At 41.0% G+C, this 26,380-nt stretch overlaps 1 protein-coding gene across 2 annotated transcripts in view; it reads left to right on the plus strand.

The window, feature by feature from the left end:
* Positions 1-26,380, plus strand: part of DYNC1LI1 (dynein cytoplasmic 1 light intermediate chain 1) — a 136,585-nt gene that overhangs the window by 66,441 nt on the left and 43,764 nt on the right. For both annotated transcript variants that reach the window (XM_029589409.1, XM_029589408.1), the window contains exon 7: positions 21,638-21,773. In XM_029589409.1, coding sequence (XP_029445269.1) covers positions 21,638-21,773 — 136 coding nt within the window. The remainder of the gene's footprint in view (positions 1-21,637; positions 21,774-26,380) is intronic.

Below are 26,380 nucleotides of genomic sequence, written 5' to 3' on the forward strand. Positions count from 1 at the left end.
CGCAGGCATACCTAATAGGGCCATCAACAAGCATTTGCATGTTGAGGGCGCTATTAGGTTCGGCGGGTTGGACGTGCGTTTTCAGCCCCTTACTGAATAAGGGGTAAGGGAAAACGCGCATCCAATGACAGGTTAACAGTGCGCTCCGTCAGAGCGCACTGTACTGTATCGGCCTGTTAGGTTGTTAACCCTCCCCATAATTATGAAATAGGTTTCTTCAAATCCCCACAGCTTCAAATTTGTCTCATTTACACTCCTCCCGGTCTCCTCAACAGCAACCCCTCCCCACTCATTGAATTTATTGCAGAGAAGATAGACATTGATATTCCAGCCATTATCCTGGGGGATTTCAATCTCCATGTGGACCGCATGCCCCATTCTCCCGCTTGTGAATCCTTATCTGCTATCACAGCCTTAGGATTTACCTAAACCGTACCTAGCCCTACACATAAAGCTGGACATACATTAGACTTAATATTCACTAACTTCCACATTATCACTGCAGAAGCCCCCACTTGCACCCCAGTTCCCTGGTCTGACCACTCTCATAACCGCCAAGCTCACATTAAATAAAAATCCATGTCCCAACATAAAACAAAGCAAACTCATTCACTACAGGAAACCATGCTTTCAAGAAGATTTAATCCTCTCCCTCACATCCAAACTCGACAAATTGGACCTCACCAACACTGACTCAGCCCACCGCTCTTGGAGCAGAATCACCAAAGACGTTGCGGACAAAGTCTGTCCTATCACATCCAAAGAAATAAAGCCACATAATTTAAAAAAAAAACCCTGGTTCACAGCAGAACTTAAGGCCCTTAAACTACAGATAACAACCAAAGATCGGAAATGGAACAAGAACCTTCCCCTTCCTTCCTAGCTGACTACAAAAACACCTCAACTCCTACAGAACCTCAATCCTACAAACAAAAAAAGATTACTCTCAAAAAATCCATCACTACCAATATGACGCCAAAGCCCTCTTTGCCTATGTCTCGCTTCTCACAAAACCAGCCCCCACTCCATTCTCTGATAATGAGGCAAAAAACAAATGCAACGAACTAGCAACCTTTTTCCATACCAAAATAAGCAACCTCATTGCAAAATTCCCCCTCCCCTCTACCCCCCACATACCAGACATGAAAATACCTGCATCCCCCTAGACTTTCGACATCACCTCCATCTCAGAGATATCTAACCTACTAAAGAAAATGAAACCCTCTACACACCCTGAGGACTTTATTCCTACTAAAGCCCTTCTTACCATTCCTGATACAATTGCCAAACCCTTATCAGAAATTATCAACTGCTCACTCACCCTAGGACAAGTCCTCTCGGCTCTGAAACAAGCCATCCTCAAACCATCTTAAAAAAAAAACCCAAACCTAGCCATTTCAGATCCAGCTAACTTTAGACCAATATCCAACCTCCCTTTCCTGGCTAAACTTTTGGAGAGAGTCGTTAACTTACAGCTCATTGATCATCTTTAAAATAATAACCTCCTCTACCTATCCCAATTTGGCTTCAGGAAATTCTTTTACTATCCTTATCTGACACAATCCTTTAAGGGTATGGATAAGGGTCAATCATTTATTCTCGCCCTATTAGACATCTCCTCAGCCTTTGACACCGTCAGCCACAATATTCTTATTGAACACCTTACGGACATAGGTATATCAGGAACAGCCCTAAGCTGGTTTGCATCTTTCCTAAATAATTGCCAGTATAAAGTCAAAATAGGTAACCACGAATCGAACCCCATTAATCTAACACATGGCGTACTACAGGGATCCTCCCTCTCCCCCCACCCTCTTTAACATTTACCTGCTACCCTTATGCCAACTTTTTGCCGACCTTGGACTCATGCATTACATCTATGCTGATGTACAGATTCTCATCCCTGTCACCGACTCTGTATCTAATGCGCTTAAAACCTGGAACAACTGCCTTTCTTCAATCAACTCCCTCCTCACCAATCTCAAGATGGGCTTAAATATATCGAAAACAGAGCTGTTTTTTATCTCCCCAGTTCACCTTAACCCACCACCCTCAGTGCATCCCTTCACTTTCTCCCAACATGTTAGAGATTTAGGCTTTACTCTTGATAACCACCTCAGGCTCCAAAAACATATTAACACAACCAAAGACTTTTTCTACAAATTGCAGGTACTGAAAAAACTGACCTTTACTACACCGCAATGACTTCCAAACACTCCTCCAAGCTACCCTTTTCACTAAGATCGATTACTGTAATTCCTTCTTTTAGGCCTCCCAGCATCTTCAATCAGACCCCTTCAAATGCTGCAAAACGCAGCGGCAAGAATCCTAACTCACGTAGATCAGAGCACATCACTCTGATCCTCGAAGACCTCCGTTGGCTCCCGATCATTTCGAGAATCCTCTATAAAAGCCTTACAATTATTCACAAAACCTTAAACAATGAAAACACTACCTGGCTAAATAACGTCTTCCAATACTGCACCTCCAATAGACCCTCCAGAACTGCATACGAAGGATCCTTAGTCATCCCCGCCCACAATATCATCCAACTCATATCTACCAAAAAACGGGCACTAACCGTAGCAGTTCCATCTTTATGGAACTCTATGCCACCAGATCTCCGCCTAGAACACTGCACTGCCGCCACCCAAAAAAAAAAAAAATAAAAGCTTAGGACGTGGCTGGTCCAACAAGCCTACACTTGAATTAGCTCCCTTCCATAGCTCCTTCCCTCTCTACCAAATTATACAAACAATGTTATAGTTATTGTTCTATCTACTTAACTCCTTCCGCCTAGGTCACCAGACCATTTTTCTTCAACTCTCCCAAGTTTTTATACCCCTGTTACATGTAACTTTATACTTCCCTCTCAGTTTCAATATATTTATCCCCCTGTTATTAGTAAACCGATGTGATATGTCTATGAACATCGGTATATAAAAGTTTTTAAATAAATAATACATCGAAATAGTCTGCTCAGTGTGCTGCGGCAGTCAAAAAAGCAAGCAATGTTAGGAATTATTAGGAAGGGAATGGTGAATAAAACGGATCATGTTTCTCACATGTAAACTAGCCCTACACTGGTCGTATGTAACCTGTCCGAGAACGAATGAAGCCTGTAAACCGTGAGAGCCACGCTTTGCATATGTAATACATCTGATACTGATCGAATCTTGTAAACTGTTGTGATGGCGATACCGAATGACTGCATATAAAACACGACAAAAATAAATAAAATAAATAATGCCTCTGTATCACTCCATGGTGAGACCGCTCCTTGAATACTGTGTACAATTCTGGTCGCTGCATCTCAAAAAAGATATAATTGTGATGGAGAAGGTACAGAGAAGGGTGATGAAAATGATAATGGGGATGGAGCAGCTCCCCTATGAGTAAAGACTAAAGAGGTTAGGACTGTTCATCTTGGAGAAGAGATGGCTGAGGGGGATATGATAGAGGTGTTTAAAATCATGAGAGATCTAGAACGGGTAAATGTGAATCTGTTTATTCTTTCGGATAATAGGACTAGTGGGCACTCCAAGAAGTTAGTATGTAGCACATTTAAAACTAATCAGCTAAAGTTCTTTTTCACTCAACGCACAATTAAGCTCTGGAATTTGTTGCCAGGGGATGTGGTTAGTACAGTTAGTGTAGTTGGGTTTAAAAAAGTTTGGATAAGTTCTTGGAGGAGAAGTCCATTACTGCTATTAATCAAGTTGACAGAGAAAATAGCCACTGCTATTACTAGCATCAGTAGCATGGGATATGCTTAGTTTTTGGGTACTTGCCAGGTACTTATAGCCTGGATTGGCCACTGTTGGAAACAGGATGCTGGGCTTGATGGAACCTTGGTCTGACCCAGTATGGCATGTTCTTGTTCTCAACTGACATGTTGCATTGTTCAGATGGATATCCGGCAGATTAATGCTTCCCAATTCTTTGTCTTGATACAATTTAGTTGCAATAATCCTTGATTTTTTTTTATGCCTCCATAAGAATTTAACAAGATGCTTCAACATAAGAACATCTTCCCTTTTAAGTCATCGTGGCAGCATCTGTAAGATATAGAACATTTTTGGAAATAAAACCATTTTATACATAGCACTTCTACCCATCGTAGTCAGTGGTAAGTCCTTCCAGGTTTCCATATAATTATATATTTTCCTTAACATGGGAACAATATTCCTCTCATAGATATTTGCTCCATCTACTGCTATAAGAATTCCCAAATATTTTAACTCTTTGAGGGCCACTACAAAAGGAACACTAAATCCCAATCTTGATAGCATAGCCAAATTTACCACCATGAGCTCTGATTCTGACTATTTATAACAATCCTGCAAAAGTTACTAAATGTTTGAAAAATATCTAATATTACTGGAATTGATTTATTTGCATCCTGTTCTACTAATATATCAGCGAAAAAATTTAGTATTCCATGTCTCCCATAGATATACCTTGAAAAACCAGGATGATTTAAGTTTAATTGCTAGAGACAAGCATTAGCAAAAACAAAATGAGACAGAAGGCATCCCTACCAGGTTCCCTTCCTCAATTAAAATTCATCAGTCACCTCTTCATTAAACAAAATTATTGCCACGGGATTGTCATCTAAGCAATATTATTGCAACACCCAAAAAAGATGATCCCAGCTAACCTTATTAAAAGCTTGTTCTGTATCTATACTGAACAATTCTACCTGTTTGGAAGAATATTGAACGTTATATATTGCTGCCAATGTTTTGCTTGTTAGCCAGTGCCTGTCAGTCAGACAAAGCCAGCTTGGTCATGATGGATAAGTTTAGGCAATATAGTTTTCAGGTGCTCTGCTAAAATTTCCATTAACGGTTTACTGTGTTGATTGATCAAAGAAATTGGTCAGTAGGAAGAGGGCAAGGTAGGACCCTTACCCAGTTTTGGTAATACTGTAATCGGCGCTAAATTAGGTGTAGAAGGTAAATTCCCATTTGTCAAAGATTCATAACTGGCCAAAAAATAAGTGGAAATTTCTTGTTTAAGGGTCTTATCAAATTCACTCATAACATCTGGCCCTGGAGTTTTACATGTGGTTAAAAGTTTTTTGAATTTCCATTACTGTGATAGATGCTATAAGTTTTTGAATTTCCAGAGATGTTAATTTGGGAAGTGGTAAATGGTTTTGAAATTATCCTTATTTGTCTCCGAACCTGAAAATAAGAAATATTGATGTCCTGTAAAATTTACAAAATCTCTTTTTATCCCAGGACAAGCAGGATGGTAGTCCTCACATATGGGTGAAGTCACTGACAGAGCCCTATCACGGAAAACTTTCTGTCAAAGTTTCTAGAAACGTTAGACTGGCCCACTGAGCATGCCATGATATTCTCAGCCACAGGGGTCTCCCTTCAGTCTTCGTTTTTCAGCGCTGCTTTTGGCATCTCGGAGTAGGAGCCTGTGAGATTTCTCACACAAATTCTGACTAAAAATCAGATCAAAATTCTTTTTTTTTTCCTCTCCCACAATCGGGGTTTCCCTCGTTACCACCAGCCGGTGAGTAGATAAATTCCCTTCCGACTCATTTGAGTTTGAGAATATTTTCTTCAGATATCCATCGATGGCTGTCTATGTTATCATGGCCACGGGATTTAAAAAATGTCCCGAATGTAATCGGACCATGTGGATTATGGATCCACACCTCGAGTGTATACTTTGTTTGGGCCAATCTCATGATGTCTCATCCTGCCCAAAATGTGCAGAAATGACCGCTAAAGGTCGGAAAGCATGACAAGAAAAGATGGAACATTTGTTCCATCTTCAACTCTTACCTTCCCCATCGACGTCCACTTAGTCGTCTCCGGCCGGAGCTTCAAAAAGGATAATCCTTAAGAAATGTCTGGAAGGTTCAGGGGACCATTTATCACAGACACCCCCCCCCCCCCCCCCCCATATCTGCGGCATCGACTAAATCAGCATTGGAGCATTGGTCAAAACATCGGAATCAACATCCTTCGATTCCGGAATCTGTACTATTCCCGGAGAAGTCGACAGCCAAGTGGTCTTGCCTTCAGGAAACACCAAGGCCTTCGACACCGAGGCGTTCACCTTTTCTCGAGGTACCAGACATCAAACCTCCACAGGGCCCTGTGGTAGGACAGATAACGCCACCACCACCACCACGTGTAGCTGTTCTGCCTGAGCCAGCGGAGGAATTGAGCGGATTTATCCGCCAAGCGGTGTTAGACGTGCTCCAAGAGCATTGCCCACGATGCCCTCGCCGAAGCAGACACCATTGTTTATGTTGGCACCCGCGCCGGTGCCATCTCCAATCATAGGACCAGCACCGATACCATTACCTGGGGCACCAGGACAACCGGAATTAGCACTATTCCAAATGCTGATGAAGAGATTAGACTCCCTCATCGGTGCCATCCCATCCCACCGCAACATACTCCTGCTAAACCTGCAGGACCAGGGGATGTTTTGGGACAGAAACCTGTCGATGATCCTCAACCAGGACCTTCAGGTCTCTTTGGATCATTGAATCCATCACTTTCACAGAGGTCTACTCCTACTTCTCCTTCCAGACAACTGCCATACGACTCATGGGAGGAGAAAAATACTGATTCTTCATCTGAAAGCTTCATGTCTGACTCGTCTCCTCCTGAAGGCAGGAAGAAGTCTCCACCAGAAGACTTGTCCTTCACCAATTTCATAAAAGACATGGCAGACACAATTCCCTTCAACTTAGTGTCTGAGGAGAATATACGACAGCAGACTTTAGAAGTCTTACAATTTGTTGACCCTCCAAAAGAAGTCCTGGCCATTCCTGTCCACGAAGTACTTTTGGAGTTACAAGATAGGCTTTGGGAACATCCATGTTCCGTTCCACCTATTAATAAGAGTGGACTCTACATACCTTGTTCAACATGTGCCTGGTTATCAAAAGCCACAGTTAATACATCAATCGGTAATAGTTGAGTCGGCTCAAAAGAAGTCCAAAAGAGTACGACCTCTTTCCTCCACTCCACCTGGGAAGGATCATAGATTCCTAGACTCTTTCAAGAGAAAGGTATTCCAAGGAGCTATGCTCAACTCCAGGATAGCGTCCTATCAACTTTATATGACGCAATACCAAAGGAATCTATGGAAGCAGATGCAGGCACTTTCTAACTCCCTACCTCAACAGTACCAGGATGCAGCTCAGGCCATTATACAAAAAGGACTTGAAGCTGGAAAGCACGAAGTCCGGACTGCATGCGATAACTTCGAAACATCTTCAAGAATGGCAGCCTCAGGAATCGGTGCACATTGCTGGGCCTGGCTTAAAAGCATTTGACCTCAGGCCTGAGGTACAAGAGAAGCTAGTGGATTTGCCCTGTGTAGGTGACAACCTCTTTGGGTTGAAAGTCCAGGACGCAGTGGCCCAACTAAAAGAACACACAGAGACATTGCGCCAACTGTCGTCAGTTCCGCAAGAGTCTTCCTCATCAATGTCTCGCCATCCACCAAGGAAAGAAACCAGAAAACCTTTCTACAGGCAGAGACGATATTATCCACAGCATCCAGGGGTAGATCTTCTCGTCCACAACAAACATCTCAACCCAGACAGCCTAGAACCACTAGGCCTCATCTGCCTCTGCAGATGGGACCGGCTGCAGGTTTTTGAGGCCACCACCAGAGAGCAAAGCCCATCTCCACAATCCCAAACTGAACCTGCCAGTAGGGGGCAGAGTTTCCTCCTTCTACAACCATTGGTTGCAGATAACAGACCAATGGGTACTCTCAATATCACGAGGTTACCAACTCAGTTTCCTCTCAACTCCAAGAGACTCTCCTCCAAAACATCTTTCGTTAAACGAAAATCACATAATTCATCTACAAGCAGAATTATCCACCCTTCTGAGAGCCAGAGCTGTAGAACTGGTGCCCTGGACTCAGTAGGGCAGAGGACTCTACTCCCGTTATTTCCTCATTCCAAAGAAAAAACCGGAGGCCTACGTCCCATCCTAGACCTCAGAAATCTCAACGTATTTCTAAAGAAAGAAAAGTTCAGGATGGTTTCTCTAGGCACCATGTTTCCCCTTCTTCAAACAGGAGATTGGCTTTATCTGTATCTACAAGATGCTTACGCTCACATTCCAATATTCCCTCCTCATCGCAAGTATCTGCGTTTCCTGGTGGGTCATCAACATTTCCAGTACAGAGTACTACCATTTGGACTTGCCTCAGCTCCCACAGTATTCACGAAATGCCTGGCAGTAGTAGCAGCACACTTACACAAGGAAAGTGTCCACATTTTCCCCTGTCTAGATGAGTGGCTCATCAGAAATCAATCTCAACAAGGAGCTTTGGCTTCTCTCAGCCGAACAATTACTCTACTTCACTTGATGGGGTTTCTCATCAATTATCAAAAGTCCCATCTCATTCTCTCACCTACTTCAATTCATTAGAGCAGAATTGAATGCCATCCTTTCAAGAACTTTTCTGCCCGAGGATCGGGCAGACACATTCTCCCTAGTAGCAAACTCGCTACACTTACAGAAACAAGCAACAGCTCATCAGTTTCTAACTTTACTGGGCCACATGGCCTCCACAGTTCATGTCACTCCTATGGCAAGACTAGCCATGAGAATGACCCAATGGACATTAAGGTCACAGTGGATCCAAGCCATTCAACCACTGTCTTCTCCAATTCAAGTAACCCACCAACTGCGTCGCTCTCTCATTTGGATCAACAGAGACAACTTGCGCAAGGATTTACCCTTCCAACAACCAATCCCAGAGATAACTTTAACTACAGATGCATCCATCTTAGTTTGGGGAGCTTACATAGATGATCTCCAAACCCAGGGTACTTGGTCAAAACTCGAAGCAACATTTCGAGCTATACATTATGCTCTGCATGCGTTCAGATTGCCTTTCACACAAGACTGTTCTGATTCAAACGGACAATACAGTAGCCATGTGGTACCTGAACAAACAGGGAGGTACGGGCTCATATCTCCTTTGTCAAGAAGCAGCACAGATTTGGGACTGGGCCCTGACACATTCAATGTTTCTCCGGGCCACTTATCTAGCGGGCATCCACAACGTAGTTGCAGATCACCTCAGTCGTCAGTTCCAACCTCACGAGTGATCCCTGGATCCCTTAGTAGCAACCAGGATATTCCAGCATTGGGGACAACCAACAATAGACCTCTTTGCATCACACCTGAATTGCAAAGTGGACAAGTTCTGCGTTCTGCACAGACAAACACCAGCCAGCCAAGGATGCCTTTGCTCGCCCTTGGAACTCCGACTTTTTATATGCGTATCTTCCGATACTGCTAATAACCAAAACTCGAGTGAAGCTACAACAGGACAAGGGGTCCATTATACTTATAGCCCCGTATTGGCCTCGACAAGTATGGTTTCCCATACTCCTAGTCCTCTCGATCAGAGAACCAATTCGCCTGGGTGTAGCTCCCAATCTCATAACTCAGGATCAGGGCAGGTTGCGCCATCCCAACCTTCAATCCCTATCTCTGACAGCATGGATGTTGAAAGCTTGATCTTACAACCACTCAATCTTTCAACTAATGTGTCTCAAGTGCTTATAGCTTCACATAAACCTTCCACGCGACAGAACTGTTCTTCGAAATGGAAAAGATTTACTTTGTGGTGCACGCGAAAGAACATAGACCCTTTCTCCTGCCCCACACCTTCTCTGCTAGACTATTTATGCCATCTTTCAGACTCTGGTCTCCAGACCTCAATTGTAAGAGTACACTTAAGTGCAATCTCAGCTTACCATAACAAGATGGGATATGCACCAAAATCCATACAACCTCTTGTCAGTAGGTTTATGAGAGGTTTAACTCACCTTAAACCACCAATTCGGCCACCAGTCACAGAATGGGACCTGAATTTGGTCTTAACAAGGCTCATGCGTTCTCCTTTTGAACCCATGACTTCCTGTGATCTTCAATTTCTCACATGGAAGACTATCTTCCTCATAGCCATTACATCGGCTAGAAGGGTTAGTGAGTTACAAGCACTTGTCACGTACTCAACCTATACAAAATTCCTACATGATAGAGTGGTTCTCCGGACACATCCAAAATTCCTCCCCAAGGTAGTTACGGAATTCCACTTGAACCAATCCATAGTTTTGCCCACATTCTTCCCAAGACCTCACTCTCACCAAGGTGAAAGGGCCTTACATACCTTGGACTGTAAACATGCACTAGCATACTACTTAGACCGCACTGCAGTCCATAGGAAATCCATTCAACTCTTTGTATCTTTTGATCCAAGCAAACCGGGTAATCCAGTGGGCAAACACACTCTCTCCAACTGGCTAGCAGATTGTATAGAATTCTGTTATGAAAAAGCAGGCCTTCCCCTCCAAGGTCGAGTAAAGGCGCATTCAGTAAGAGCAATGTCAACCTCAGTAGCACACTATCGTTCAGTGCCAATCCTCGACATATGCAAAGTGGCAACATGGAGTTCTCTTCACACCTTTGCAGTTCATTACTGCTTGGACAAAGGATGACAAGATTCAGCCTATGGACAAGCTGTTTTAAAGAACTTGTTTCCTGTATAATCCCAACTCCTTCTACATCCAACCTGCTGTGATTTTTGGCTGCCTCATTTTTACCAACAATACTGCAATGTTGCTTCACTACAAAATGACTCAGCCTATAGCTTGCTAATTAACTTTGTGAGGACTAGCATCCTGCTTGTCCTGGGATAAAGCAAAATTGCTTACCTTGTAATAGGTGTTATCCCAGGACAGCAGGATGTAGTCCTCTCGAGACCCACCCGCCACCCCGCGGAGTTGGGTCAGATAAGTTTTATTTTATTTTTGCTAAAGCTTATTGCTACATACGAGACTGAAGGTAGATCCCTGTGGCTGAGAATAAAATGGCATGCTCAGTGTGCTAGTCAAAAGCTTCGAGAAACTGACAAAGTTTCCATGATAGGGCTCCGTCAGTGATGTCACCCATATGTGAGGACTACACCCTGCTGTCCTGGAATAACATCTATTACAAGGTAAGCAATTTTGCTATTTCTCTTATCCCTTCTAAGATTGACTTGTTCATCTCTCATGTCTAAAATAAGTACATCTGTTTTTGTTGTACTGAGACAATTTACCTGCACAAATCTCATATTTGTAAAGTTGTGCTTTAAAAAAAAAAATATATTTTTTTTTTAAATTTTCTCCAAAATATAAGATTCATCTTAAATCTATAATTCTCCAATTGTGTTTATTCTCTGCTGTTTTATTTCTGCCATACATCATCTTAGCCTCAACTATTTGGAAGTAGTTTCCCAGCACCTTAGGAATATCTGTTTCCTTTTGGCCATATATGAGATCTCCCCTCAGTACAAATTTCGCTGTTTCCCAAAATATTCGTTTATCCATCTCCTCACCCCATTTTCTTAGTTTATAAGTCTGCCATCAAGCAAATATTCTTTGAATTCAGGCTCTCGAAACCACGTAGGATTCAACTTTCAAGAAAACGGCTTTCTTTTATTTGCCTGCATCGTAAAATCTATGGGAGAATGATGTGATACAGATTAACACCTATATTAGCAGAATTAACTGTGAGGTATAAAGTTTGAGATGATAAAATATTTTCTGGAAAAAATTATGAACATGAGAAGGAATAATCCACATCATCCGGATGTAACCTCCAGATGACCTCCAAATACAATTATCCCATGAGAAATAATATACTTTCTTGTAATTTTGTTCTCGAATGTATTGGTGATATAGCTAGCAAAGGATTTGGGGAAAATGTTAAAATCTCCCCCCATCACTATTTGATAATCTGCAAATTGTAGTGTTTGCATAACAAGAGAAACAAAAAAAAAAAACTTATGCTAGTATACATTAGGTGCAATAATTTTCTGCTATAGATTTGATCTGCTAACCATATAAACCAACATTGGGGGTCTTTAACTACTTTTTCATATTGAAATGGAATATTTTTGTGTATAAGTATTGCTATTCCATGTTTCTGTTTGGAATAGGAAGCAAATTCACACATTCCAACCCAAACAGTTTTAAGTTTCATATGCCCTTTGCTTTCTAAATGCATTTCCTGTAGCAATGCAGTAGGTTTGTAATTTCTTCAGGTAAAGCAACACCTTTTTCTGCTTAATAGAAGAATGAAATCCATTGATATTCCAAGAGCAAAAGTTAAGATCTTGTACCATCTATGAATCCACTAATAAGTCTGGTACATAGAAACTCCATAATCTAAGAATGACTAGTGCCCCCCCAGCCTGGGTCCAGTATCCACTTCCTCCCAACATTTAACATTATACAATCCTTTCTGAAGAAATTGGTTGGCAATCCACACTCAGTGCATTTCCTCCAGATAGATCTAACCATGTAGTTCATCCATACATGCCATATAAATACAATCAAACCCATGCATACTTCACACATCCCCACATATTCACTAATATAATTGAACCTCCCATGGACTCCCCAACCTTCTCTCCCCATCTGTTTCATCTTTTTTACCCATCCATATTTATAAAAATTAGAATGGGTCAAACTCTGGTTCCTTCCAAATATGACTCAAAAGTTTATGAAGAAAATTACAAAAAGAAAGAATTCCATCATTTATTCCATGCAGCCACCATACTTTAAAATCAAGATGGTAGTAATTGTAATAGTGAGAAAATTGCATGACTGTAATCTTCAATACTCTCAGCATTCATAACAGCATTATACAACCATCCAAAATTTAAAAAAGAAACCACCTCATCTCTTTGAGGAAAGTAATAAAAATAGTGTAATCTCACTTCGCGATTGCACTCTCCTTGTCATCTGAAATGTAGTAAAAAAAAAAAAAAAACCCTTAAACTTTAGAACTTCAGAAGAGTTTGAAACAGCTGGTATCCCATGTTCTCTCTCCCTTCCATATGTTCACGTCACATAATAGGAGATAGGGAAATTTTTGTGCAACAAAAAAAAAGCAAAGATAGATATGTTAGGTCACGTCTTCCAGGTTAAGATCAAATAAAAAAACATTGATTTTTCAATAAAAAGCTCAATTCTTCACTAGAAACAGGAAATCTTGGTGATAATTTAAAATAATCTTGGGGTGACTCCGTCAGACCACCACGTGTTAAACTCTGTCCATGTCTCTGTAATGTAGCTGCATCACCTCAAGAAGCCATATACTTGTAGACGGCAAGAATGTCGTGTAGAAGCCAAAACCATACTCAAATTCCATTCAAAAATAAGATCCCAAATGTGGAATTAAAATATTTGTTAGAACAGGATAAAAGCTGGGCAACAAATTAGAGCGCCCTTCTGTTTCACGTCAAATATAACCACCTGCCAAAATACTATGTTATCGGCTAAAAGTTTATTCACATATTGCTTCACTTCTTCCATGGTATTAAGCAGTTTATTTTCCCCTGTGTGGTACACTTGTAAACATGCAGGGTTTTACAAAGTGAATTTTATTCCTTTTTTAAAGTCTAGTGCAATACAGCGTGACTTCCCTCTGTTTTGCGGCAACTTGGGCAGAGACATCTTGAAAGAGCAATGTTTTATATTCCTCGTATTCCAGTTGCTTCATCAAGAGGTACGCCTGAAAAAATTTTAATTGGCATAGTTCAAAATTCTCACAATAACTGGTCTAGGTTTCCCTTGATTGTCAAAGGGGCCCAGTCTATGAATTCTTTCAGACTGCAGAGACTGTTTTTGGTTGCCATCCTAGTTTCTCTCAAATTATTCTCTCAAAGTTGTTGCAGCTCCCAATCTTTAATGGACTTGGGGATACCAATTAAGCTGATTATTTCTACGACTCCTATTCTCTTGATTGTCAATCTGTTCCTCTTAACAGGTCATTTTTCTTCTTAAGCTGTTGCATTTGTTCTTGTAAGCCCACCAATACTCCTCGCTCTCCAAGCTTGCTTTCACTGGTAGTCCGTTAGCTGTAGGCTGCTACTGTCTCACAAAACTCCTCTATAAAGGACTGGAATTTGGCTAGTTTGTCTTCTAAAACTGCTGTCACACATTTAGCAAGATGCTTTGCAACTTACTCCAATATAATAAGCACTGCTGATCTTCCTCTTTCTTCACTTGCTTCTCCTGTTTTCACTTTGTCCGTAACTGCTTTCCTTGTTTTTGTAGTCTTGTTTTCTTGACTAAAGACACCTAAAAGAAACCTCAGAACTACTTATCTCAATCAAACATCTCCTAAATTCCCTGAAACTCATAATCAACTTTGACAAAACTGAAATAATACTCATGGATAAAAAACCCAATCTAACTCCGCCACCCCTGACAATACTTGACAGACAAATAACTATACTCCCTACCACCCACACCAGGAACCTCGGAGTTATCATTAATAAAGAACTTTCTTTCAAGAACCACATAGCAAATAAAACTAAAGAAGGATACCACAGACTCCTAACCCTAAGACACCTGAAACCATTTCTCAACCCCTAAGATTTCAGAACTGTACTGCAACTTATCTTCTCCACCTTCGACTATTGCAACTCCTTACTAATTGGAATACCTTTTTCATCCCTCAAACCACTCCAAATACTGCAGAACTCAGCTGCCAGAGGCCTAACTGGAACAAAAAGTGAACACATAACACCAATATTGACCTCACTTCACTGGCACCCTATTACTGCACGTATTGCTTACAAATCAATGACCATAATCCACAAAATCCTAAACAATGATCATCAAGGTCTTAACACCCTAAACATAATCTCTCAAAATCCTCCAAGAAACCTATGCTCTAATAACTCAGGTTACCTAAACATTCCCCCTATCAAAGATGTGCATCTGGCAACCACAAGAGAGAGAGCCTTTTCAATTGCCTCACCTAAACTTTGGAACACCCTACCTAAATTCCTGAGAATTCAAAAAAGACCTAAAAACACTAATGTTCCGCAAATTCTACATTGACCTTCAGACGTCTGATCATCCCAACTCTTAACTGAACTCTCAGTTGTAAACCTCTTAATACATTCTCTTCACCCTGAACCTGCATACCCTCCTCATCCAACCTAATAATGCTCTCTGAACTTGATATGCTTATTTCTGATATTGTTCAAATTGTTTTTACTGTTGCACAACTGCTAAGAAAAATGTATACTTTTGTAAACCGTTGTGATGGCTCTACCGAATGACGGTATATAAAACTCAACAAATAAATAAAAAGCTGTCCATTTAAAGTAGGCATGAATCATAAGCTGCAGCAGAAGAATTATATAGATAAACATGGTGGATAAAATAAAATTGGAATTGAACACAAAGCTATGGGGAACATGTTTGCCATCATGTGACCATTAGTTTGGAATTCTAAAGACTTGTACTCTTTTTTTTTTTTTTTTTTTTATCAGTTTCCCCAATTTTGGAAGTGATTTCTTAATAGACCATCTGTCCTATTTGCTGGAGGGTCTGTCCTTTAGACTTGTATGTTGTGTGAGCTATTTAGAATCTCATTCTGGCATTTATTTTAAGCTGTAACTTATAGTTTCAGGCTCCATGTAAGTATATCCACGTCTGCATTTTTTTTCCAGGTTGTTCTATGTGTGGTGAGGGGTTTTGGCATTGAGTATGTGAACTCCTTTCATTTTTGGGATCATTTCTACCAACCAGGTGTCTTTTGAGGCTTTTAGCCTTTTTTTTCCCCCTTATAGACATTTTAAACCAGCTAATACTTAGTGTGAGTTCAATAGATGTTTCTGTAGCTTGTGATTATTGTAAAATAGGCTGGCTCAGTAGCAGGTACTGCATATTGCCATGCACAGATGCTGGCTTACATTTTAATTTCATTCGAACGTCCTGCTCAAAGAATTATACAACAGTATTAAAATACATTAATGGCAAATAGTAAACTTTAGATACCTCTGGTATAGCTTTGGAGATCTTAAGAACATCTAAACAAAACTTTCTAATAGGGAAAATTTAAAAATCTTATTACACCTTCTATTATAATTACCCAAATTTTAAAGTTTGTGTTTAATAGACTGACAGTCCTTAAGGGTCAAGGATATTCTCAGGACTCTGTATCTGCAATTGAGTTTAAGACCCTACCCCCTGATTGGTTTACTAAGTTAAACTTTTACTTAGCTGGATGCAAGAAGCTTTAATGCTTCCTGGCTTCTCGCTGAGCACAGCCCACAATGGATCTGATTGACCCCAGATTGTTCTGTCAGCCACGCCCAAGCTAGGTAGAGCAGGACACTTTCTGGAAGTTTATTTTGTTCTTACTTTAAACGATCCCTCAGCAATTTATGCCCAATATTAATATCTAAACAGATTATTAGTGACAGCTAAATCCAAATAAGAGAGAGATTCTGTCTAATTAAAAGCTAGATTGGTTTTTTGGGGGGGTTTTTCCTTGAACCTTAAAGAAACCCAACAGCAAATTAATATATATATCAATATCGAGAGATTATTATTATTGAGGATCTATGTTTTTGTTATACTCTCTCCCCTCACCTCAAGGAAACACGTTTTGTTATTCTATCCTTTCTCAGCTACCTCTTATCCCCTTTCCCAGTTTTTGACTCCCCTGTTAAAATGTAATTTCTAAGCTTAACCAGTTTTACTGTAAACCGGCATGATGTCCACAACTAATGCCGGTATATAAAAATGTTTAAATAAATTATGAAAGCACAGACAGCAATATATTATACACAGAAGCCTTCACAATAATTATAACTTAATAAAAACAGTTATATCTTAGCTGCACACTGGAAATAGTCTGGCTCCTCGCTGGGCAAGCTTTTGATACTGTCCCGCACAGGAGGCTGGTGAATAAAATGAGAAGCTTAGGAGTGAGTGCCGAGGTGGTGGCCTGAATTGCAAACTGGTTGACGGACAGAAGACTGTGTGATGGTAAATGGAACTTACTCTGAAGCGAGAGCGGTGTTAAGTGGAGTGCCACAAGGATCAGTGTTGGGACCAGTCCTGTTCAATATCTTTGTGAGCAACATTGCTGACGGGATAGAAGGTAAGGTCTGTCTTTTTGCGGATGACACTAAGATCTGCAACAGAGTGGACACACCGGAAGGAGTGGAGAGAATGAGACAGGATTTAAGGAAGCTGGCAGAGTGGTCGAAGATATGGCATCTGAGATTCAATGCCAAAAAGTGCAGTCATGCATATGAGGTGTGGAAATCTGAAAGAACTGTATTCGATGGGGGGTGAAGGGCTGATGTGCACGGAGCAGGAGACAGACCTTGGGGTGATGGTGTCTAATGATCTGAAGTTGGCAAACAATGTGACAAGGCGATAACTTAAGCCAGAAGAATGCTGGGCTGCATAGAGAGAGAGGAGTATAGAATAAGAAAAGGGAAGTGATTATCCCCTTGTACAGGTTCTTGGTGAGACCTCACCTGGAGTACTGTGCTCAGTTCTGGAGACCGTATCTCCGAAGGGACAGAGACAGGATGGAGTCAGTCCAGAGAAGGGTGACCAAAAAGGTTGATGGTCTTCATCAAATGACTTATGAGGAGAGATTGAAGAATCTAAATATATATACCCTGGAGGAAAGGAGGAGCAGAAGTGATATGATATAGACTTTCAGATACTTGAAAGGTTTTAATGATCCAAAGACAACGACAAACCTTTTCCGTTGGGGGGGGGGGGGGGGAAATCAGCAGAACCAGGGGTCACGATTTGAAGCTCCAGGGAGGAAGACTCGGAACCAATGTCGTGAAGTATTTCTTCACAGAGAGGGTGGTGGATGCCTAGAACACCCTTCCGGAGGAAATGGTGAAAACCAAAACTGTGAAGGATTTCAAAGGAGCGTGGGATAAACACTGTGAATCCATAAAGTCTAGAGGATGTGAATGAAGAGAAGAGGCATGGGGGTGGCTTGCGGGAATGATGGCTACTACCTGGAGATTAATACCCTTATTCAATAAACATACACGCGGTTAATGCGACTCCAACATTGCTCTATGCTTCAACGGCAAGAAGAAATGTGGAAAAAAGGATTTGCATTCACAAAAAAGCGGGGGTGTAGCTTGTTGCAGCGGTTACTACCCCGAATCAATTAAGCCCGATACTTCACTTGGCATACATATCCAGCGCAGCTCACTGCTTCAACAGCAGGGGGAATAAGAAAAGAGGATTTATATTCAGACAACAACCAACAAGGACTGAATTGCACAGGCTGGGTAAACAAGCGTGGGGGTAGCTTGCTTATTGCGGCGGTTACTACCTCTAAACAATTAAGCTAGATACTTCACTTAGATGCAGCTCCAGCACTGCTCTCTACATCAATGGTGGGGGTGGAAGGTAACTAGGGCCAAGAGTAACAGATAATTATGAGAAAAAAAAGTGTGAAAGCTTGCTGGGCAGACTAGATGGGCCATTTGGTCTTCTGCCGTCATTTCTATGTTTCTATATATGTTTCTATGTATCTACCCCAATTACCCCCATTGACAGATCCTCTGTAAGCAGGATTAAAAGCCAGTGGAGGTGTAGGCCCAGTAGGACTTAAGGAAACCACGGTCTCCTCTTGATCGGAGCAAGTTGCTCCAAAATCTATTTCCAGCATATCTCTTGAAAAAGGCCTCAATTAACAGTTGGTTCAATGAGGCTACAGTAGTAGGCTGAGATGAGTGAGCAAAAGAGCTACCTCTCCTCTTCTCTCCTGTTGCTGAAAAACACAGACCACACCAGCAGTCAGATTTTCATCAAGGGGCAAGCCCCTTAAGTGCACAGCTTCAGCAAGCCATTAGCAGTGAGCCACTGCATGCCAGATTTTATAGTTACCAGTCCTCTTCTGCTGATGTAGTGGAGGGTGCAGAGAAACCAGCTGCCTAATAATCTCTCCTTTCTTTTGTTTCTTCTCAGCACGGATTTCTTGGGAGTGCATTAGACCTTTCTGCTTTCCTAAAGCAGCCTAGTTCTGAGAATTTGGCTAGGTCTGCTTTATTGGTAGTTTTTGCCAGAGAATTAGATAAAGCTTGGACCCTTAAACTTTTTTCTACCTTACAAAGTCTTTGCATCAAAAAATGTTTCCTCATGTCAAGGAGACTCAAGTCATTTGGAAGCTTTTTCTTATAAAGAAATCTAGGGTTTTTGGCCATAGGTGCTACATTTTGTATCACACTTTCCTTGTATATGTATAATTAGCTTCAAACATGTCTCTGCGGATCCTATACAGTTAACCTTTTGCAAGGTAGATTGCAATTGGGGTTAGTGAGATGGGCCATGTAACTTCTTAGGTAGACCTTCAGGCTTAGATATGGTGAATTCTTTTTTTTCTTATGTTTTTTGCTCTTCTCTCCTCATTGATGTGCACTGGCAATTATAGTTGTGTTTTATATTGCTTTCTATTTTTATTTTCAATATTTAAGCCTGTGTAATTTCCTTAATATTTTTCTTGATTGTCTTTTTTTTTTTTTGGAAATTTAATAGTTAGTTTTTTTTTGTTTTTTTTTAATGACCAGGCATCTGCTTCCACACACCCTCTCCCTCCTGGGCTGGCAGGAATGTGGTGGAAGCCAGGGTCTGTTATCTGGGTTTCAGAGGGAGTTGTAGTTTGTGACACCCTTGAGGACTTTCCCTGTAATGGGAGGGCATATAAAAAAAAAATATGGTGAAGCTCCACCCACCCCAGGTATGAATAAAGACTTATGATGCTGTAGCCTAGTTAAGAGCAGTTCTGACTGTGCTTATCAAGTATCAAGAGGAAACTGCCAGGCCAAAAAACAAACAAACCCCAATATAAAAGATGTATATAACCTCAAGTACTACAGCATCCTTTTTTGTTGGTCCTTCAAAAAGAGGCCACAATCTAGAAAAACTCCAATTTTTCTCCAGGACTTAATATATAGTTACTAAAGCTTTGGAGCAAGGATAATTAACTGTTTAAAGGTGGTATTTTCTTGAATTCACATATCTACCCTTTGGTTATTGAGCTGTCAATTCTGTCTAACTTTAACCTTATCTAGATCACAAAGTAACTGACAGTTGCAATGATTGACTTCTGGTTACAAGGCAGCGTTCTAAATTCAAGAACCGTATTTTAGGAACCAGCAAGCAACAAATGTCACCCTTCAGTATAAATCTATGAATGTTATCTTTGGGGAACAATTGAAAAACTAATTAAACTGTACTTTTGTATATTGATCCTTGAATATTAACATTAATGCACATAAATTGAGAAGTTGTAATATTTTTCAAATAAGTGTGTTTGGTTTTTTGGGGGGTTTTTTTGTTGGTATTTTTTTATTCCCCTCTTGTTTCTCCTTTCCAAGATGGGCATGCTGTTGCTGCATAGGAGGCTGGAAAAATCTTCTTTGGTGTTAACCACTGCTGGCATCCCTGAGGGTAATCACTGTATTAACAGTAGTCTTCTCTCCCTGCCTGGGATTTGAACTCCTTGCATCCATTGACATTGGACAGGATGAGCCATAGGGTTGACAATAGTGTGTGCATTAAATGTAATGTTTTGCGTAATATGACTACATTTAAAATAGGTATTCAACTCTAAAGTACTCTTGACTCAGCCAGCTTGAGATCATATCTTTTTAGAGCACTCATGTCATCCATCTGACTTTAGTGTGCTTAATGTGTAAGTGCTTTATAATCTTATGGATATTTCACATACGCTTGCTTTGTTTGGTATAAATATGCTTTAATCTTATTTAGTGTCATAAGCCAAACGTGTGCATTGCTGCATTTCATGCAGTCTGAAAGAGGGGATATATGTCAATGAGAAAAAAATTTTTTTTTAGCACTTCCAGTTTGGAGGCCAACTAGCTTTCCTTAATACAAAACAGAGAGAGCCAACTGATCCTGTAGTTTCCTTAACCTATCCAAAAGACAAACAGGAGAAGAGAGAGTGCACGCCAAAAAATCATCCACACGTGAAAAGAGATGCACGAAAATGAATCCAGTCCATGTATCAAATTTAAAGAGAACCTTTTTGAAACTTATTTCTAAGATACTTAATGCGGCAACTCCATTGCTCATCCTCTATAGGTGATGGTTATTAAACGGGACTCATTTTCGTGCATGGTTTCCTTAACCTATGCCATCATTAGCAGAAGGTTAGATCAGAAGCTGTAAAGAGAGTTTTCTTGCAATGTGAAATGTTCAGTAGAAGGACCAGTCTGATAGCATGATGCCACTTGGGTGCTATTCATGTACTTGACTTCTGCTGTTGGGCTGAGGATGTTGAGGAAGGGAATCCTAGCCTTTGCACAACCTTTATCTATGGGTGGGAAGCAGGGTGCATACATACCAGGTTTTGAAGAGTGTCACTTTCTGTGCCTTGTACCAAGAACTGTTGCTTTGGTAGATAAATTACAGAGGGAGGAAGGGTAAGGAAATAAAAATAGTGAAAAAAAACCCAGGTACCTGGGAATAAAAGTTCATGAGGCGAAGGCCCTCCTAGTTGTAGGGGAAAGGGGAAGATTATGCTTGAACGGGAAGCCCAAAGGAGCAGGGGAAAGCTGGTGGGTCCCAAAAATACAAATGTTTAGTGGAATATGTATTAAAATGCATTTTGCTTGATCTTGAATTTTATCTGAGCAGCCTTCCAAAATGAATAAATCAGTTTTGGAATGTAGGGCAAAATAGAAGAAAACACTGTAATATCTGAACTACATGCCATTACTTCTATAGTTGAACATTTTCTTTAACAACCTTATGAAGATGGTGCTGCACTTATTTATACATCAATAAAAGAAAATAAAAACATTGATATAGTATACAAATTTATTGTCCAGAAATTATATGGATTCCCTTTTAACATACCTGCTGTAGTGGTGGAGAAAGATGCAGTATTTATGTAAGTAATGTCTACAAAGTATGCATTTATAAATTGTTGCAAAGCAGATGCTAATGCTTAGTTTTTAGTTTGTACTTGTATGTTAGAGGTTCTTATTGAAGGTAGACAGAAGACATAGCATGCATAAAAAAATGGGAGGAGTTGCCTTTGTGTTGGGCCTGAATAATTGTCATTTTATTATGGTTTTTGTCATGCTTTTCCAGTGAGAAGTTCAAAGCATAGCAACAATTTTGGCATTACGTTAGTAAATATTAGAACATGTAGGGTATATTTAGGCACTATAAATAAAAAGGATATTATAAATAGGAAAGACATACCATAAATATTGAAAACTTACTCTATTGACATACCAAAAGTGAGTTTAGCGTAGTGAAATATTAAGCTAGGGATAGCCTCTGGAGTCCTGGTGAGACTGAGGTTAGGAGTCTCGTTAGGAATTAAGGGCTTGGCTGGGGCCAAAGCCTGTTTCAAATAATCAGGCTTTTAGTTGTTTCCTGAAGAATCCATTATTGGAAATAGTGGAAGGAAAAAAGATTTGAGTCAGAGTTTTATGGGGAAGATTATATATCCAGAAATAAACTTGGTTTCTAGATGTCCTCTTAAGGATGGTGTCATTCTCGAAAGGTAAGCAGTCCCATTTGTATTATGAGTGGGTTTCAATCTGATCCTTACAAACCAGGAAAGACCTGAAAGTCATGGATCAACTCTATTCTTTCAGTATACAACCAGCAAATGGATGATAAAGGATGCTATAGATCCCATTGTGGATAGAGTGGGAAACAAAATTCATGACACATCTGAGGAAAACCTTAAAAAAAAATCTGAAGTGGATTATTTTCAGAGAATGGGATGTATATTTTGTCACAGATGTAACATTTTCTTTGAGGTTTGTCAAATTGGCTTAAATACGTTTTTCACAGGTTTATTAAATCAGGTAGTAATATCCTGAAAAACTTTCTCATTTCCATTCCTGAGGAAGGTAAACCAAAATGAATACCTGATACCAATATAAAATGCAGGAATGAGTAAACGTTTAGTTAAAAAAATTAAGGAACTAAGACCAGATATCCAAAAATAGCAATCTGGATTTACAGTTTCCTTAGACTGGCAAAGGGAACATCTAGTACTCTTTCAGACATGGGTAAGGAAGTGATTGGGAGGCACCAGTTGCTCTTAATTAGTGGCAGTACTCTGTTATGTATTATATTGTGTAATATATGATTGGTGATATTTAGTTTGTATTGACCATTTTATAAATTGTTTGTCTAGAGTTTTGTTTTTTTATTGGCTAGGTGGTATGTAAATTTAAAATATAAATAGTTATTCATTCAGCCAGACCAGTTGAGACTCATGGGTGATGCTCCCGACCAGCAGATGTCCTCAAGTCTGTTAATCTTTCTCCATCACCTCATAGAGGCTCCCGTGCTGATCTTAGCCTGGCAGTATTCTGTCTCCAGCAGATGGTAGGAGTGCATATCTCGTGCTGTGGACTGAGGCCTGGTTAGGCTGAATAATTTGGAAATCTTGAAGAGCTGCTCCTGCAGTGAAAACTGTGGTATCCCTCCCCTACTAGTGTAGCCATAGACCAGGGAGCTTCCAGCGGCTTGGTTTGGGCTCCAGTTTGTTCTGAGTTGCCTGCCTGCCTCTCCCTTATCTTTATCCCTCTGCAAGACCTCTTCCAATTAAAAAAAAAAAAAAGTTTCTAGTTTCCCACTGCCTTGCTTACAAACAAAATTTAAATAAAAGGAAAAAAAACAAAACAAATTGGAGTTATAGTGGTGCTTCTGAGTACAGCAGGAATCAGTCTGCTGCAGTCAGAACCTTTTGGGTTTCTGAGCCTGAGGGAACTGATGGGGGACCATTTGGAGTGCGGGAAGGCCATGCTTTGCTTGCACTGTGGATCCCACAAGTAGTTAGGGAGAGGAGACTCCTTGTATCAGAACTGGACAGAAGTGAGAGTGGGTTGCTGCAGTCAGTTCCCACTGCAGTTTTTACTGTCCCAGTGAAATCAGTAGCTATTTTGTCAGTGCAGATTTCGGAGTGGGGCCGCCCTCACGTATTTCCAGCACAGCAGGAGCCAGCAGAAAACTACTCTGGGGTTGTGAAGACTGCTTCTCTTAAAGGGGCAACACCATCTAGTCCCTTCTTGCCCTCCTTTGGTGGATTGGTCTTCATTCTTGGAGTTTGTGATGTCTGCACCAGGCCTTTTGCATGGGTCAGACAGCTGCTGCTTCTCATCCTTTAGGGGTTCTATTCCTCAGTGGGGGGAGATTGGTTGGTTTGTTTTTCCTTCTAGCCACAAGAGAGAAGGGAAGAAGCAAAGGAGGAGGAAGATGTTTTTCTGTAAAATGTGATGTCTTTTTTTAGATCTGAAAAGATTTGATGAGCGAAAATGGTAAGGACTTGGAGGAAAAGGGAGTTCTCTTTGGAACTGGAAGATGCCTCTTCTATGGTGAGATTTTCACAAGAAGGAGCTGTGATCCTTGATTTCATGTTCCTTGGTGGTTCTAAGTATTACCAAGGAAAATATAGATGAAAGCCCTGGGTCCTTGAAAGATTCTATTATGACCAGTGACATGAAATCCTCTAAGGCTTTTTTTTTTTTTTTTTTTTTTTTAATTGCACGGCTCATTCAAGGATTTGATTGATTTGGAATGGGATTCTCATGAGGCTAATTGTAATGGGGTCACTCTGACAAAGCTGTACCTGCTTGTCTCTCAGAAAACAGAAAAGCCTTGGATTGTCCTGTCATGAAGAGGACCACTATTCCAATTGAAAATGGTTTAGTGCTTGATGGTCAGGCTAGAAAGTTAGAGGAAGTTCTTACAAAGGCCTTTGTAACTGCAAGTATTTCCCTTCAGATGGCAGGTCTGCGTTTACCTCAACAAATGTAGGAGGTTCTTCAGAGGGAAACAGCATGCCTCTGAACTTGTGTAATCGGAGCTTGGGGTGGCCTTTTTGGCAGATGCCTCTTTATTCCATACCTCAGTAAGGAGCATGGTTTCTGTTGCAGCCAGGTGTTTGTTGAGGCTGCATAATTGGTCAGCAAATAAGCTTCCCTTTAAAGGCAAGCTTTTGTTTGAAGAGGACCTAGAGAAAATGGCCAAGGCATGGGAAGAGTCCAAAGTTCCAAGATTTCCAGAGGAGAGACAGAATTTTTCTAGGAGTTGTTTTAGGGACTCCAGAAATTGTAAGCAGAGGAAGTTTTCTGGGAGCCAGAGATCTAGGCCCTATGGTAGATTTAAGTTTTCAACCTTCCAAAAGAGGAGGAAAGGAGGCGATCTTAGGAACTGCAAGCTCTTCCTGAGGTTCTCCATGAAGGTGTGGAGGCCCAATCTCCAGGGTTGAGGATAAGCAGTCATCTATTATAATATGAAGTTACAATGTAAAATAAGAAACCTTCGTCGTCTTAGATCCCCAGTTGCACTGTAAACCGATGTGATATTTCAGATCGAACACCGGTATATAAAAACAAAATCTATTGCAGTTTCATCAGAGATGGGTCCAGATTACTCTCTCATTCAAAATGGTTTCTCCTTGGAATTTACCTGTTCAGGTTCAGATATTTTAATGGATTTTTCTTACCTCCTGCTGTGAAGCAGAGGGCAGTTCAAGTTGCTGTCAAGTATCTTGCCAGAAAATCAGTGCATGTGGTGTCTGTATTCCATCTATTTTATGGTTTCTAAGGAGGGGGGAACTTTTCAGATAATTTGGGATCTGAAACAAGTGAAGGCATTGACAGTTCTTCACCGGTGCTTTTCAGTATGGGGCAGATTTTCAAAGGGTTAAGTGCGTAAGATATGCGCGTAACCCCTGAAAAGCTGCCCCTTCCACCCCCTGCATGTGCCGAGCCTATCTTGCATAGGCTTGGTGGCGCACGCAAGCCCCTGGGCTTTCCTGGGGGGGGGGGGTGGGGAACGTATCGGGGACATTCTGGGGCGGGGCTGTGGGCGTGGTTCCGGCTATGGGGCATTCCTGGGGCGGGGCCGTGGCCTCCAGACCAGCCCCCGGACTGGAATATGGCTCGCCGGCAGCTGGCCAGCACGTGCAAGTTACGCCTGCCTTGGGCAGGCGTAACTTGTAAAATAAAGGTGGGGGGGGGAATTAGTTAGGGCTGGGGGGTGGGTTAGATAGGGGAAGGTGGGGGGGGCTGGAGGGAACTGAGGATGGCTGTGCAGTTCGGCACGCACAGGCTGCCGATTTTGCGCAGCCTTGTGCATGCCGAGCCTGTATTTTATAAAATCAGGAGTAGATTTGTTCGCGCCGAGTTGCGCGAACAAATCTACTCCTGCTCGCACCTTTTAAAATCTACCTATATATAAAAGATCTGGAAAGGAATACGATGAGTGAGGTTATCAAATTTGCGGATGATACAAAATTATTCAGAGTAGTTAAATCACAAACGGACTGTGATACATTACAGGAGGACCTTGCAAGACTGGAAGATTGGGCATCCAAATGGCAGATGAAATTTAATGTGGACAAGTGCAAGGTGTTGCATATAGGGAAAAATAACCCTTGCTGTAGTTACATAATGTTAGGTTCCATATTAGGAGCTACCTCCCAGGAAAAAGATCTAGGCATCATAGTGGATAATACTTTAAAAT

The sequence above is a fragment of the Rhinatrema bivittatum genome, chromosome 2 (genome assembly GCF_901001135.1).
Source record: "Rhinatrema bivittatum chromosome 2, aRhiBiv1.1, whole genome shotgun sequence".
NCBI lineage: Eukaryota > Metazoa > Chordata > Amphibia > Gymnophiona > Rhinatrematidae > Rhinatrema > Rhinatrema bivittatum.